Source organism: Phocoena phocoena, chromosome 8 (genome assembly GCF_963924675.1).
Source record: "Phocoena phocoena chromosome 8, mPhoPho1.1, whole genome shotgun sequence".
Classification (NCBI taxonomy): Eukaryota; Metazoa; Chordata; class Mammalia; order Artiodactyla; family Phocoenidae; genus Phocoena; species Phocoena phocoena.
In genome coordinates, this window is record NC_089226.1 from 63024474 (window position 1) to 63038274 (window position 13801).

At 42.4% G+C, this 13801-nt stretch overlaps 1 protein-coding gene across 1 annotated transcript in view; it reads right to left on the bottom strand.

Moving 5' to 3' along the window:
- Positions 1-1245: 1245 nt before the first annotated feature.
- RIC3 (RIC3 acetylcholine receptor chaperone) overlaps positions 1246-13801 on the bottom strand; it is a 47659-nt gene continuing 35103 nt past the window's right edge. The window contains exons 5-6 of the mRNA XM_065882620.1: positions 7504-7649; positions 1246-1652 (exon numbers count right to left, since the gene is read on the bottom strand). Of these exons, the coding sequence (XP_065738692.1) occupies positions 1246-1652; positions 7504-7649 (553 nt within the window). The remainder of the gene's footprint in view (positions 1653-7503; positions 7650-13801) is intronic.

Genomic DNA, 13801 nt, shown 5'->3' on the forward strand with positions numbered 1-13801 from the left:
TACATCTTACCTCAAGGAGACGCATGACAGATCGCAGCTCAGAGATAGGCTTTTGGTTTGGTCACGATCCTTCCAGTCCTAACCTACCTCCTACTTTGCCCAGCTTTCTCAACAGACTCAGATATCCACATATGGAACAAATGGTCTCTTCCCGGGCACTGCTACGTTGGGTCCCTGCAACTTCCCTGCTGGGCTGGCCCTTGGTCTACAGGCTCAGTCCTCCTCGTTTCTGTTTCAATTGAATTTGTTGTGAGAACAAACTTCCCAGAGGGTATAACATTCAGAAACAGCATCTAAGCAAGGACTGCCTATAAGCGCATGGGTTCTCTCCCCATCACCGGCTCCCTGGCCTCCTGAGCATCTCACGGCAGGACCACCACCCTTCGGCAGGCTTTCCTGAAGCCTCAAACCTTGGCTCTGCAGGGCAAGGACTAAAGTCTCTAACTCAAGTTTCCTCTGGCCACTGAAGACCAGAGGTACAAAGGTACTTATGCATTTGGCAGTTCTGTTAAGCAGAACAGGGATAAAGGAAGCTAGAGATCCAGGCAATAGTAGAGCAAAACCATCCCCCAATAAGCCTCTAGGTTCATTCTCAGGTCAGTGGGAGTCTTCTACTCTGGAGAAAAGTGGAGATCTGAGGCAGCCTGGGTGCCCCTAAAAAGGGCCTTGCTGTGAGAAAGGGGCTTCAGTTAAGACGGCAGAGTCTTACCCTGCTCTGGCCCCACCATCCCCACTAGCAGAAGGTTTTCTTCCTGAGCTCAGCGTACTACTAACCTGCTCAAGGCCCACAGAATAAGGTATTTTGGACTCTGAAATCTTCACTCTTACAACCTTAAGTCCTCATCACGTATAAACTGATGTTTGTTCACAGGTAAACCATCTGTTACTCCTAACACGAAGAGTCAGACCTCTGCCCTGAGTGGTCCCATCTGTAATTACAATAGATAGAAAATTACTCAGTGGATCAACTCTCTGCTGGAGGAAAGGCAGGAAGAGAGAGAGGGAAGCTGTCTTGTGTTCATACTGGTTACTGTGATGTTTTACAGGTGACAGGTGTGTAAGCACCAGGAAGGACACATGATCTCCATGGCAGTGGCCTGATTGTCTATGATATTTAAACACAGAGAATGAAATACAGGGCACAGGGCCAAGGATGAAATCAGAGAGGAGAGAAAGGTCACCTTGGGACTAGAGTAATGGGCACCTCACCAAACTGGCACTCTAAACGGTGGGGGTCCCGCTTCCTCAGCACGCCCCCTCATCTGCTTTATCAGCACTGGCGCCTGGCCCTTCATCTCTCGAGTCGCGGGGCCACATTTCTTCGGTGGTCTCCTTTTGCTCACGGTAACTGTCTGCACCAAATCCAGCATTCTCTGCCAAGACAGCGGGATCCTCTTCTTCATGAAAACAGCAGGAACGTGTTTCTGCCTCTGGGTCACATGAGGTAACAGAATTATCTTCCTGAGCTCTGGGGTCAGTAGGCATTTCCCACCCCGAATGGCCTGATCCTTCTTCTTCTATCACTCCCATTCTTTCAGCTATTTCCTCGGCAGAGGGCTCTTCTGGGTCAGGGTAATCCACCAGGATTGTTTCTTGCCTATGCTTGATGCAATCTGAAAGGTCATAAATTGGATAGGTCTCTTCAGGGTAACCTAGAGAAAAAAGCAGTACAAAGTCTTACAAAGAATGTCTCTTCCAAATAAAGTGTTAGGCTCAAAAAGGCTTCTCAAGCAGCAGCCATCCTATCCCAACAAATCCATTCAAGAAATCTCTAAGAAGATTCTAACGGTTCTCAAGTTTCACTTGAGCAAATTCTTGGCGATCTGGCTGACTGTACCCCAGCTCTTTGAAATACAAATCAATTCAGTTGAAAATCCCTTCTTAAGTGCAGGGTGCTTGGGGCAGAGTGTTAAGTCTCACTCCTCAAGCTTCTGCAGTAGTGATGAAGATTAAACAAACAACATGAGCCTCAGTTTAAAAAAAATGTACCAAACACCAGATGGAGAGAGCATAGCTCAAGGCTAATGTTTATAATTTCTATTTGGAACCGTTTCCAAATCTTCCCGGGGTGGGGGGGGGGGAGGAGGGAGGAGGAAAGGAATGCTGAGCTCTTTGAAAAATACACGACAAAGCCTTCTACTAATCAAAACAATCGAAATGGCTTGCAAATGTCAGAAAGAGAGCATTTTAGCAATACATGTCCAAGATCCCGAAGGACAAGGACTGCATTTTCAGAAGGCAGAATTTCCATTGTTGGCTTCTTCCTCTTCACAAAAGGGAACAAAAGAAAACAACAAACTGGTAAACAAAATGAATCCCAGCAAGGATAATGAGAAAAGAGAAAATGTTGCCAAATTGAAGAACAAAATGAAATACATCTGTGTCAGCCAAGCCGCGCCTGAGCGGCAGATGGGCCATGCTGGAGCTCATATGCCAGTGCTGGCAACAGCAGCCATGCTCAGCACACAATGGGAAAGCTGGAGGATTTGGAATCCATTTGCACATTATGATAATTGGCAAATTGAACCCTGACATAAACCATCTTTTTGCCTACAAATTCTGAAAAGCAGGGGTCTTTTTTGGTGCCATGTAGAGTGTGGAGAGACATTTTTACAACATTTATAATTAGGGGAAAAAAACAGTCACACGGACTCATTTGTAGAAAATTTGAAAAACACAGACAAGTTTTAAAAAGAAAACACAAATCACCTAGAATCCCACCACTGACAACAATGTGTTGTGTTACCTCTGGCCTTTTTATCACATATAAACATATATCCTTCTCTTTTTTTAACAAAGAGGGATCATACTGTATATAAAATGTTGTACCCAGATTTTTTTCCTTCAACATTGTATCATGAGCCCTTCTCCATGTTATTAGGCATTTTAAAGTTGGCTGCAAAGTATCCCATCATACAGCTACGTAACTGACGTGATTTACCATGCCTCCTCTATAAGACATTTAGATTCTTTCCAATTTTCCATTATAAGTTTCATATTAGTTAAGATCCCTGAATATAAATCTATGTCCACTTCCCTGTTTCTTTAAGACAGACTTCTAGAAATATGAAAACTAGACCAAAGGGAATGGACATTTTAAAAGCCTTTTTTACACTCTGCCAAATTACTTTCCAGAAGAATGGTATAAATTTTTAGTCCTACCAGTGATGTAAAAAACTGTCCATCTTATCACATCCTCACCAGCACTAACAGTAGTATGTCAAGAATCTTGCCAATGCAGTTTTAGTTCCCAGGCTCATAGGTAAACTGGAGCTTTGCTACCCAAGGCCCTCACAGTCTCCTTTCAAGGGCAGAGGCTGGGGAAGTCCATTTGCTAGTTAGCTCCTAGCCACTGCATGCCTAAGAGAAGTCCATCCTCTGGCATGTTCCTGCCTTGTCCCCACCAGGAACAAAGCTTGCCGCTGGAATTCCATGACTGTCTGCTTTGGTTTACGAGGGGGAAGCCTGCTGAGGAGAATCAAATAGTGACTCACATAACTACTTCGGTAGCCCGTATCAGCCAAGGCACTGGTTACCCAAAACTTCATTAGAAACGAGCAAGCAACAAAAACTCACTGGTCCTACGAGGAAATCAGCAGCTCACAACAGGAACCAAACTAAGCAAACTATGTAAATAGCCCCTGAAAAAAGTCAGTGCAGGAAACAAGAGTTAATGTCAATCAGCTTATAACTGATGTTCCCGGTAATATTCAACAGGTGTTGAATGTATAAAACCAGCCAGGCTTCAATATAAAAAAGGGAGCAAACACAATGTAATAGAGAGCTGTTAGAAACTCATCATTACAAAAAAAATTTAAACTTATAGAGGAAGAAAAGAGTACGTTGAAATAAACATGACTGAGAACCAAATTAATATATTAGAAGTTCAAGGTGAGGAATTCTCCCAGGACAAAGATAAATATGGCAAAGAAACGGAAATCATGAGAAAAAAGATAAGCTGTGCAGAAGACCCATCCAAGACGGAATCTCAGAATTACTAGAATTCTACAATGAGAGGGCAGAACAGGTTAAATGGAAGCAATAAAATTACAAGAAAATATCCTTTAGTTGAAAAAATAACTCGTCTTCAGATGGATAAATGCTAGGTAAAAATACCTTGAAAAATCCATACAGAGACATATGCTGATGAACCTGTACAAATTCAAATTTTTTGTGGGGGGAGGGACTTAAGGAAGTATTCTGACAGATACAAAAATTAATCAAAAATTTAAATTCAAGAAAGAAGATACTGTATACAAGTGGTAAAAAATGAAATCAATTATCAATGTAAAATAATCATTGACAATGTGGTTAGAAATTTAATGCCATTGTTAAGAAATACTTAAAAGAGAAAAGGCTGTAAAAGCTAACATCACTTGTAGCTAAAATTCTACCTAATTTCAACAAAACCTAAGCAGTAAGTGGAAAATAAATATGATAAAAACTTTACCTTATTTGGGAACAAGGTTATATAATGAAGATTTGCAATTTGCAAGAAAAATGGAATTCCAATTTTCATTTCATTGATTACTAGTGAGAATGGAATAATTTTTCTTCTGTTTTGTAGCCAGTTGCACTGTTTTCTTTTGTGTACTGCATATCTAGGCAGATATCAGTGTTTTCTAAATTAGTCGTAGAACTTTTTGTATATGAAAGATATCAGCTTCTTTGCTGATATCATATTTGTTACGAATCTTTTTCCAGTTTAGTGCTGGCTTTGAAAACTTTATGACATTCTCTGATCTACAGAAAAGGTTTATGTGCACTATGTAAAACACTATCCTTTCCCTTATAATTTCTTGCATTGCTTTTCTAAACTAATTTTTTATTTTGTGTTAATTGTAGATTCACATCTGGTTATAAGAAATAATACAGAAATCCCATGTACCCTTTACCTAGTTTCTTCTAATGGTAACACCTTGCAAAACTATATGCTACAATATCACAACAAGGATATTAATACTGATACAGTCAATATACAGAGGTTTTCTATCACCACAAGGATCCCTTATGTCGCCCTTTTCTGGCCACACCCATTCCCTCCTGCTCCCACTCCCTCCTTAACCTCTGGCAACTACTAGTTTGTTCTCCATGTCTATCATTTTGCCATTTCAAGAATGTTATATAAATAGAAACACATCATATAACCTTTTGGAATTAGCTTTTTTTCATTCGGCACAGTCATCTGGAAATTCATGCAAGTTGCTGCAGGTATCAACAGTCCATTCCTTTTTACTGCTGAGTAGTACTTCACAGTATGTACGTACCAACACAGTGTTCAACTTCACCTGTTGAAGGACGTTTGGGTTGTTTGCAGTTTGGGGCTATGACAAATAAAGCTGCTATAAATATTTACATACAAGCTTTATCTGAACATAAAACTTTCCATTTCCCTGGGATAACTGTCCAGAAGTACAACTGCAAGGCTGTGTAGTAGCTACATATTTAGTTTTTTAGGAAACTGCCAAACTTTTTCCCAGTGTGGGTGTATTTTACATCCCCACCAGCAACATAAGAGTGAATCCAACTTCTTGCCAATTAAAATCCCATCAGGCTTTTTTTTTGTGTGTAGAAAGTGACACGCTGATTCTAAATTTATATGAAAATGTGAAGTGCCTAGAATTACCAAAATAATTTTGGAAAAAAACATAGTTGAAGAACTTGGGCTACCTGACTTCAAGACAATATAAAGACACAGTGATAAAGACATTATGGCACTGGTGTTAAGTATAGACACATAGATCAGTGAAACAGAATAGTAAGTCCAGGGGCTTCCCTGGTGGCGCAGTGGTTAAGAATACGCGTGCCAACGCAGGGGACACGGGTTCGATCCCTGGCCCGGGAAGATCCCACATGCTGTGGAGCAACTAAGCCCGTGTGCCACAACTGCTGAGCCTGCGCTCTAGAGCCTGTGAGCCCCAACTACTGAGCCCGTGTGCCACAACTACTGAAGCCCGCGCGCCTAGAGCCCATGCTCCGCAACAGGGGAAGCCACCGCAATGAGAAGCCCATGCACCGCAATGAAGAGTGAGTGGCTCCTGCTCGCCACAACTAGAGAAAGCCCGCGTGCAGCAACGAAGACCCAACGCAGCCAAAAATAAATAAATAAAATAAATAAATTTATATAAAAAAATAGTAAGTCCAGAATACACCCACACATACATGGTCAAATGATTTTCCATTTTCCAAAAGGGGAAGGGTTGGTTGATTTCCAACCAACACACCAAGGTAATTAAATGTAACAAAATAAACTGGAACAATAGGATATCAATATGGAAAAATATTAACCTCAGTCCTGATACCTCACACCATATATAAATAACTAAAAATAGATCACACGCCTAAATGTAAGAGCTAAAACCATACAATTTATAGAAGAAATCAGAGGAGTTAGGCAAACTTTGAGTTAGGTAAAGATTTCTTAAATGCACACAAAGAAAGTGAGTCATAAAAGAGAAAATGATAAACTGGACTTCATCAAAATGAAAAAAACTTCTGTTTGAAAAGATGTCACTAAGAAAAAGGCAAGCCACAGATTAGGAGGAAATATTTGCAAAATTCATAACTGACAACTTACATCCAGACTATAGAAGGAACCCTTGCAACTAGAACACAAACGACTCAATAAAGAAAGTGGCAAACAATGTGAAGAAACACTTCACCAAAGATATACAGATGGCAAATAAGTGTGTGAAAAAATGTTCAACATCGTTAGTCATTGGGGAGATGCATACTAAAGTCACAAGCTATATACCATTTATACACTCACTTGAATAGCTAAAATTAAAAAGACTGACGATACCAAGTGTTACCAAGGATGTGGAGGACTGCAATTCTCATACATATCCAGTGGGAAGGCAAAATGGCAGAGCCACTCTGGAAAGCAGACTGACAGTTTCTAACAAAGCTGAACATACACGTATAAAACGCCAAAACCTCATTCCTAGAGATATACACAAATACATGTTCCAACAAAAACACGTACACAAAAGTTCATAGTAGATTGCTTCATAATAGCTCAGAGCTGGCACCCAAACGTTCCTGAACTGGTGAATGGAGAAACAAACGATATCCAGACAACAGAAGACTACTCAGCAATCAGAAGAGAGCGAGAACCACTAATACACTCAACACGTGAAGCTCAAAAGCGTTATAAGTCAACAAAGCCAGAAACAAAAGAGCGTGTGCAGTATGATCCATTCACGTAGAAAAGGTAAAACTCCAGGGACAGAAAGCAGTTCAGCTGTTGCCAGAGCGGGAGGGGATTAGCAGCAAAGTGGGTGGGAACTTTCTGAGATGATGGAAATATCATGACTAAATCATCGCTATGGTATGATTATATAACTCTACACATTTGTCAAAACTTACCCAACCACACACTTAAAATTGGTGAACTGTACTGTATCTACATTGTACCTCCGTAATAAAGCTGACTTCTAAAAATTTTGCAAGATCTCTTTTCTGGGCTGATGGTTAACAAAGAGATAAGAAGACGCTGTTTACCTTCCCAGTCCTCCATGTAGGGGGCCTCCTCAGCCTCTTTCTCTGGCGTGGGTCTGTCAATGAATTTTCCTTCTTTCATGACCCTGGTGATTTCTCGGAGCTGATGCAGCAATCGTTTTTCTTGGTCAGAAGTCACAGCCTGTGCTCTGCTTAGAAACAGCAGACAATCCGGCCAGTTAGTGGTAAATACTCCTAGGCAAGGAACATAAACATCACTGCGATCTGTCTGGACTCCAGGAAGTTCAACAGCAACAGATAATTACTCTGGGAACTGATACTGGAACTGCAGAGCTGGGAACTAGAGATGTCAGTTCAATGTTTTGATTTTATAAATGGGAAAACTAAGGCCCAGAATAGATCAAGTGACTGTCCAAGGTCCCAGAATGATTTAATGTCAATACTGGGACAAGACCCCAGATGTCTAAGCCTTCAGTTCAGTGTTCTTTCATTACACCTCACTGCCCTGATTCTCTAATCTCAAGCAATTTCACCATTACTTATATCACTCCATTTACAAACAAGCCACTTTTCTCTGAAGTAATGTCATCAAAAGAAAATGTGCTCGACCATTTGCCTCAACTAGGGAAAAATATGCTACTAGGCCAACCCTGGAATTACCAGCCTGAATCTGTTTGTGCAGAAATGAAGATATATCCTAAAATTTCAGAGCTGGATCATTCTGACAAATCACCTAAACCAGAGAAATTGGGGAAACTGAGGCCCATGGAGGGTAAACTATACATCATCACACTGTTAGTTAATGTCAGTTCTAAAAGTAAAGTCTCCTGACTTCTGACAGCATTCTGGTGCAATTCTTTTTTTTTTTTTTTGCGGTATGCGGGCCTCTAACTGCTGTGGCCTCTCCCGTTGCGGAGCACAGGCTCCGGACGCGCAGGCTCAGCGGCCATGGCTCACGGGCCCCGCCGCTCCGCGGCATGTGGGATCCTCCCGGACCGGGGCACGAACCCGTGTCCCCTGCCTCGGCAGGCGGACTCCCAACCACTGCGCCACCAGGGAAGCCTCTGGTGCAATTCTTGACGCACAGTGCTCAAGCTGCACAGTTCAGAAAACCTGGGTGTGACCCCTAACTTAGCTGTGTGGCTCTGGGGAAATGTCTACACAAGTAAGATGAGGCTTCAAGGATAATGGTGTGACTCTTTGAGAGGGAAGCGCTGCATCGAACTGGCAGGCAAGCAAGGCCCTACTCAGAAGACTGAGAACTGTCTGCTTTGGGACCCGTTTTACCTAGTGGCAGGATTTAACAGAGGGTACTTATGCTCCTCTTAAACACCCAGAGCACCCGAGGTCACTGTAACACTCATGAAGAAGAAATGATACACTCTGTACCAGCCTCATGGAGGTGCCACCAGTCTTTCTAATAGTCCAGCCCCGAGCCTACGTTTCTTTTTACATTTAACCTACATTACGTTACCCTTAATGACTAATAGGGAAGAAGAAAAAACTGCTTCTCCCGCCAACATTAAGATGGCAACTAAGGAAAATGGAGATGCAACATTTCTACAGACCTCAGTGGGAGGAAAACAAAAGCCCCATGAGCTCCACTTTTTCTACAATAAATGGCCTCAAAGACATGAACTGAAGAAGCCTGTCTGTTCTACATGCAGCTGAACAGCTGCTTTACTCCTTCCCATCAGTACAGGAGTGCTGACTCACCCTAACTACTCATGTATTCTACAATCCCTAATTCTTACTGTTACAACAGCTCACTCTGTGGGAGGCTTCTGGGGCAGCTAGGTCACCCCTAGCTAAATGAGCCTATGTGATTATCACAACATCCTGCACACGTTACTTCTCTGGACTGGACTTGGTACATTCTGATTTTTACTGAAGGAAACAGTCTTAACTTTGTTTCCTAACTCATGGAAAATCGGAACCTTTAAACAAAAGGGGGATGGGTAGGCTAAAGAAGCAGAAACAGACAAGAGAAGCTTTCTTAGAGCATTCCAAACTAGAGTGTCTTCAGGGGTACTCAGTGTCCATATCATACATTAGGCAATTAATCATGGTCCACCTTACATCTTCTGATTTTATTGCAATGAAGACTTTCATGGATTTCTCATTGTCTCAACTTGGTTTGATACTCCTGGAGGGCAGTGATAAGCTCACAACAGGCACAGTGCCATGAACATTCTAAGTGCTCAATAAATGTGTTGGTTTGATTGGTCCCCATTTCTTCTACCTTCCTGAAATCTGGCTTCCACTCCTTCATTTTGCCAAAACTTGTGAAAATCAATGATCAGTGACCACTCTACGTTTTTTTTTTTTTTGCTGTGCAGCAAGTGGGATCTTAGTTCACCGACCAGGGATCGAACCCATACCCCCTGCAGTGGAAGCACAGAGTTGTAACCATTGGCCTGCCCAGGGAATTCCCCAATGACCACTTTAAAGTCCAAAAGTCTTTTTTCTCACATTTCATTCTTCTTGACTTTTCTGTACTATGGACCATCCTCTCCTTGAAATGTCCTCCTCCCTTGGCATGTGTGTTCCTCCCACTTACCTAACCATTCCTTGTATCTTTGATCCTGGCTCACTTTCCTACTCCCACATCCTAAAACATGGTTTTCCTGAAGGCTCAATCCTAGGACTCTTGTTTCTCCACTCCTACAGGCATGCCCTCAGGAAGCTGACCCAATTACACAGATTAAACCATCACCTCTACACAGACGATGCCTAATCTCTACCTCTAATCTTGACTTTACACACAAAGGCCAGTCTCCTAACTCCAGTTACCTCCTGGGCATTTCTACTTGGAGGCCTTGTCACTATAATAAAGTTAAACTTAAATTCACGCTTCAAAACCACGTCCTAGTTGGCCCAGGATCGTGAGCAGCTGCGAGAACAGGTAAGCTAGGTGAGGTTGGCTATGGCCGATTCCAAGATGCTAGAAAAATAAAACGTCAAGTTGGGAGATAACTCAGACTTTTGAATGCTACTGCTGTAAATCCAGAGGCATCATCAAGTTCTGAGTCCAAGAGTTTTTAAACACAGAGTGAAGAATGAAACAGTGTCTTCCAACACCATTCATGATGAGAACGGAAACCAGACCAGCAAAAGAATGCTGGCGACTGCCACACAGTAATTATATGCCTCAAGGATTTGGGGATCTCATCTTTCCCGCATGGCCCTTACCTCTTACTCCCAGCCAAGTGACTTCCGAACTTGTGTCCTCTGTTCTGACCTCAATACCCAAATTTCCTATTGTTGTTGCTTATCATACGTGGATGCTCTGATGGCACTTCAACCATATTCAAAGCTGAACTTATGATCCCTATTCCAAAGCCTTATCTTCATTCTTCTGTGTTTTTATTTTGGTTGATGCCATAATCTTCCTCTCAGTTTGGGCTGTAAGTCTCCAAATCATCCATCTCCTCTCCTTCATTTCTCTTATCTAGTCAGTTTTCCTTTGGAAAACCAATCCCTCTCCTGCTCACAGTGCAGAGGTTGAGGCCATCCATCCCCTCACTTCTTCTTCTAGAGTGGCCACGTGGCCCATGGCCTATCATCACACTCCACCCCCTTGGCTGCAGTGACTGATTCAGTGATATATACAGTTGGGCCAACTATACTTTCTCCTAAAACTGGATCTTGAACACAGTGAAGCCTGAACTGAAAATTTTTCATGTTAATTCACCCCGGCAGCAGTCCTTGAAGAGACTGTCTATTTGCTCCTGCTCCTAAATCCCGACAGCTGCTCTGGTTCCCACTCTTCCTGAAACTTAGATCTTCAGCTGTTCTTTTGATACTGTAAGCAACCCCATACTCTTCCAATAAATTCGGCCGCACCCCCCAAAAAACAAATTTTTGCTACCCAGAGTTGTCTGCCTGCAACCAAGGAATCCTGATACAGCCTGTGATTCTCTTTTCCTCCCTGAAGTCCCCTTAATCTGCCCCCCACCTCTTTTCTTCTCTCACTGGCCTATGTATCACTTTTGCTAGACCCTTTTCAATGTCCTAGCATACAGCCACCCTAGACTAGAACCTTTTCAATATCCTAGCATACAGCCACCCTAGACTAGAACCTTTTCAATATCCTAGCATACAGCCACCCTAGACTAGAACCTTTTCAATGTCCTAGCATACAGCCACCCTAGACTAGACCCTTTTCAATATCCTAGCATACAGCCACCATAGACTAGAACCTTTTCAATGTCCTTGTATACAGCCACCCTAGACTAGAACCTTTTCAATGTCCTAGCATACAGCCACCCTAGACTAGACCCTTTTCAATGTCCTAGCATATAGCCACCCTAGACTAGACCCTTTTCAATGTCCTAGCATACAGCCACCCTAGACATGAGTTATTTTTCTAAAGCACAGCAGATTATGCCATTTCTTTTCAAAAGCCGCCAGAGGCCCTCCACTGTAAAGACAATAAATGCCAACTTCTCAGCCTACCGTCCAGGGCCTTCCAGTCTGCCCCCAGTTTACTTTTCTAGTTCTTCCTCCCATGAGTTACCTCCCTAACCATTTACCACAGCCCTGGTGTACCCTACTCCCGTTACTTCGAACTACTTGCTATTCCAAAAAACGTGCCTGACCTCTCACCTTGTTTGCTGCTTGTGCCACCCTCTCCCTCTGGAACATTCTTCCCCTAACTCTGCCAGAGGGAATCCTTCCATCCTGTAAGGCTTATTTAAATTCTCTCTTTTTCTTGAGACCTTCTGTGGTAGGCAGAATAATGTCTCCTCACCACCCCCCAAATATGTCCACATCCTAGTCCCTGGAACCTATAATGATGTTACCTTATACATAAGGGGACTTCAGGTTGCAAATGGAATAAAGGTCGCAGATCAGCTGGCCTTAAAAAAGATTATCCTGGATTATCTGGGAGGACACAATGTATTTATGAGGGTCCTTAAAAGTAGAAGGGGGAGGCAGAAGAGGCCAAAGTAATAATGTAACGTACGAAAGTCTCAACCCACTGTTGCTGGCTTTGAAAGTGGAGGAAAGGGTCCATGAGCCAAGGAATTGTGGGCAGCTTCTAAAATCTGAAAAAGGCAAGGAAACAGATTTCACCCTGGAGCCTCCAGAAGGGAACGCAGTCTGGCAAACACCTTGATTTTAGCTCAGTGTAGGACTTCTAACATAGAGACCTATAAGATAACAACGTGTATTGTTTTAAGACATCAAGTTCGGGATAATTTGTTATAGCAGCCACAGAAAACTAATACACGTTCCCAGAGCACACTTTTTCTCTCTGAGATGCAGTTCCTTAAAGAGAAAATAATTGCTACTGACAACCATAGAGGGCTGTGCAGAACAAATCAAAATAGGTACCAATGATATTCTTATTATTGCTGAAAATGCCTGCTTTAAACTACTTTCTTTACATCTACCTCATTCATTCTTTCAACATGTACAGACACTGTCGATGTGCCAGCACTAGGTACGAAATTTGAACAATGAGCCAGCTCTAGGAATGCAAGTTTGAACAATGAAAATTCCCTGTCCTCAATAAGGTTACAGGGCATTAGGGAAGACAGAAAAGTTAACAGAAGATAAGGAAGTAATACGATGCTTACGTTATCCAGCAAACAGAGGTGGCCAAGGGAGGATATGGGAGGAACACCTAACCAAGTTGTGGGTTCAGGGAAAGACTCTCAGAGGAAAATGATGTCTAAGCTGAGACCTCTAAGACAAGCAAGAGTTAAAGTAAGTGTGTGTGGGGAGGCGGTCGGGGGCAACATCCAAGCAAAGGAAAAAAGTATATGCAAAATCCTAGAAGCGAAAGTGCCCAGGTACTTCAGAGGAACAGCAAGCAGTGTAGCTGGACCACAGACAGAGAGAGAGAGTAACGGAGAAAGGTAAAGCAATTGAGGTATGCAGAGCCACGTCACCTAGGACCATGTAAGTCATGTTAAAGATTCTACTCTTTATCAAGAGCAACAGGGACCTACTGAAGGATTAAAATAAAAGACGCAATCCACTGGTTTGGAAAGCAGAAAGTGAATGGAAAGGAGGCAAATTAGAGGAAAAGAAACCACATGAGACAGTTCTGACCTATGTCAAAAATAAAGGCATACTCTACTCACTCACTTACTCATTCTTCCATTTCAATTAATACTTTTCTAAAGCCTACTACTGGCTTGTGCTAGGCTCTGGGAATCAGAAGGAGAATCCCTGCCCTAGTAGAGTTTAGAGTGTTTTACAGGGAGACAGACTTATTAATTAGGAAGAAATGACAAGACATGGTGATTCATGAGATATGGGAAGTGAAGGAAAAGGTGAATCAAAGATGACATCTAATTTCTGCTTTGGGCAACTAAGTAGATGGAGG